This window comes from Condylura cristata, unplaced genomic scaffold (genome assembly GCF_000260355.1).
Source record: "Condylura cristata isolate star-nosed mole 26May11 unplaced genomic scaffold, ConCri1.0 scaffold00033, whole genome shotgun sequence".
Taxonomy (NCBI): domain Eukaryota; kingdom Metazoa; phylum Chordata; class Mammalia; order Eulipotyphla; family Talpidae; genus Condylura; species Condylura cristata.
This window is the reverse complement of record NW_004567134.1, coordinates 11764547-11767711: the sequence shown is the minus strand read 5'-3', so window position 1 is coordinate 11767711 and position 3165 is coordinate 11764547. Positions and strand designations below refer to the sequence as shown.

Below are 3165 nucleotides of genomic sequence, written 5' to 3'. Positions count from 1 at the left end.
GGCAGCCCCAGCACCACCCCCCACCCCACACTCGGGGCTGGATCTGCAGTCGCATCCAGCCTGCAGCCCCCACGGGCAGTGACTGCTGCACAGGGTCCCCTGGCTACACTGGCACTGCCCTGGCCATGTGAAGGGCTGCCCGGGTCAGCCTCCAAGCCCAGGAGTCCTGCCACCTCCCTGCAGGTCATCCTCTGCCCCTCAGCAGTGCTGGCTTCCCCGAGATCCCATCTAAAGGGGAGCCGCGGCTCAGAGGCCCCTGAGAGGGCGGAGCCGGGACAGGAGGGTGCAGAGCCCAGGCGGCAGGGCCCTCCTCGGGGGTGCACCAGTCTGCAGCGCAGAGCCCAGGGCCTGTTCTATGATCCCAGCTGGCTTTAGTTTCTTCGATCTAAAACGCTTTTGCTTATGCAGATGAAGCAAGGCCCCCTCCAGCCAACAGGCAGGGTGTCCACGGTAAATGAAAGGCACTGGCTTCGAGAACTGGCTCTGCACTCCCAGGCTGGGTGCAGGGAGTCCACCCACCCACTCCGGGCCTGGCAGGACCCTGGGAGGGGATCCCTGGGTCCAGGAGAAGAGGCCCATGGTCGTTAATAAAGTCAGTGCCTGGCCCAGGCTCCAGGCGGCGGGCGGGTCGGCGGGGCAGTGCGGGCGCAGGGTGCAGCGGCGCTCGGCCACGCACCAGCCGCACTCGAAGCGAGGGTCGGCCTTGAGGCAGAGGCCGCAGCTCTCCCGCAGGGCCGGGCACTTGTAGAGGTGGGCTGCAGGAGGACCGTGGTCAGCGCCGCCCACCCACAGCCCCGCCCCCAGGCCCCGCCCAGCTCACCCTGGATGTTCTGGGGGTTGTCAATGACGAAGTTGCCATTCCACACCACGGACAGGTTCACCGGCAGGTCGCTGATGTCGTTGCCCTCGTAGGAGTACTGTGGGCAGTGTGCAGGGAGCTCAGCCGTGTGGCACAATCACGGCCCACTGCCCTGGGCAGTGGGGTAAAGGCCTGTGGGTCCCCACTGGCCACACCTCTGAGCTGGCTACTGGGGAGTGGGCCTGGCAGGCAAGGTCTAGGGACTTGGTCTGCAGTGACCACATTTCCAGTTTGAAGCGGGACCCCCACAGTGAGCACGGGAGGCGGAGCTCTGCCGGCGCCCGCTGCCCTCCGGCACACCCGCCCCCTCTGGCTGCCGCAGACTGCCCTCCAGCCGCCTCTCTGGGGGACAGCACATGAGGCCACCCTCCCGGGTGACCTCCACTCTCGCCCCTGTACACAGCACCACCAGGAAACCAGACGGGATCCCTGGACACACATCGGGGTGCTCCGTGAACCTGGGGCTCCCCTCTGCCAAACAGGCTCAGTAACCCTGCCCATCACGTGCCTTGAGGTGTGCGAACATGTCCCCCAGGGCACGGGCTGCCAGGCAGCACCATGAGTGGGGCGCTGCCCCTCCGCCCCCAGGCTGAGCGGGCTCCTGAGCTCGGCCCCTCCCCTGGGCGCCCAGGGCCGCGCAGCTCTGTCCCACTTCCTGCAGCAGCGGGCCTCCGTTCAATCCCCTGAGCAATTCATCATTATTTTATCTGCAGGAATTTAATTGGATCCTATCACATTCCCTGACACTCCCTTTTCCCTTTATACACGGCTGCAGGAATGATAAATGTGGGCCTGGTGAGAGGGGAGGCCGGGAGGGCGAGGAATGCGGAGGCGACGGGCTCGGGGTGGGGCACACGGAAAGGGGGGCAGTGGGGCAGTCGGGGAGACCGCCTGCCCGGGTAGCAGGGGCGGCAGACAAAAGTCCGTGGAAAAACAGAGCGGAACAGGTCGGGTGGGCAGGAAGGCACAGGGAACCTCAGGGCCGGGTGTGGCAGGGCGGCCCCTGACCCCCACCGTTGACCGTGACCCCCATCCCACCCCATTGGCTCACCTTTCCCACTGGCCCCTTTGAGAACATACAAGAGGTCAGTGGAGGGGCTGCCGGCCTCAACGAGGAGCCAGACCTCTGTCCTCAAGGCCTCTCGCTGGGATTCTCGAGACGGCGCCCAAGGCCGCCAGACAGCCCCGGAGCACCTCCCCCACCAACCGCGGCCTGGACCAGGTCCAGGAAAGAAATGCACGCCCTCTGGACCCCACTCTTCCTGGACCCCACTCTTCCTGGTGGGGAAACCAAGGCCTGCCGGCCGTCGGGGAGCGCAAGAGGCTGGGAGGTGGCTTCCCCTGGACACACCTGCCTGCCAGATGGGATGCCGAAGCCCGGGCCTTCTTCCTGTCTTCACCCCGGCCTCCGCCCCGCCCCAACCCTGCCCAAAGCAGGCAGGTGCACTCACCACACGTAAGTTCCCACTCCCAGGTCTGAAGTGTGTCCCCTCCAAATGTGGGTATCTCTCAAGGCCCCCCTAAGTCCCAGTCCGTCACACCTGAGGGGCGTGGCGTGGCCAGGGGAGCCGGGACAGGCCAGACTGTGCACTGTCCTTGTGCTACGACACTCAGTCCTGAGGCTGCAGGTCGGCAGCCCGTCCACACGGCCCCAGCAGCTCACCGAGGAGTTCTGGCACTGCAGGCTGGAGCTGTTGAAGCGCAGGGCGGTGACGCGGGCCGGGCTCCCCGGGACATGGAAGAGACACTCATACCCACGCTGGCCAGACTGGGGCTGTGGCAGGTTCCGGGCAGCCAGGGTGATGGGCTTCACCACACCCACCGGCACATAGATCTGGGTGGAGGGCAGGATCTGCGGGCAGTCCTGAGGGCGACAGGGATCCGCTGAGCCTGGGTGCGGCCGCGGCATGAGCCCAGGGCACACACAGCGGGCTGAGGCCTCCGGAACGGCCAGGGGGGCTGCTGCGCCCAAGGAGGTGGCCGTGGCCGCCCGCTGTCCCCAGAGGCTGACCCTCCTCCCTCTGGGCCCCAGCACCCTGCTCGCCCTGTAGGCCACCAAAGGGGCCCCATCTGGCCCACAGCTGAAAAGGCTCCTGAGGTGAAGGCAGCCAAGAGCGGGGTGCTGGGGCCCAGGGACTGTGTAAAAATAGCCAGAGCCGGGCAGAAAAACAGCCCAGGCCCCCGGGGCCAGCGTTTCGGCAACAATAACTGATGCAACGGGCTGGCTTCCTTGCAGCACGGCTGGCGGCAGCCACGGAGGAGAGAGCCCCCAGGGCACTGCTGAGCTGGGCTTTAAATAGCGGTGC

The 3165-nt window shown here is 66.4% G+C and overlaps 1 protein-coding gene across 1 annotated transcript in view; it reads right to left on the bottom strand.

The window, feature by feature from the left end:
* The window catches only part of PLXNA1 (plexin A1), a 38638-nt gene that overhangs the window by 18625 nt on the left and 16848 nt on the right, over positions 1-3165 (bottom strand). The window contains exons 9-11 of the mRNA XM_004692202.2: positions 2523-2723; positions 821-917; positions 520-755 (exon numbers count right to left, since the gene is read on the bottom strand). Coding sequence (XP_004692259.1) covers positions 520-755; positions 821-917; positions 2523-2723 — 534 coding nt within the window. The remainder of the gene's footprint in view (positions 1-519; positions 756-820; positions 918-2522; positions 2724-3165) is intronic.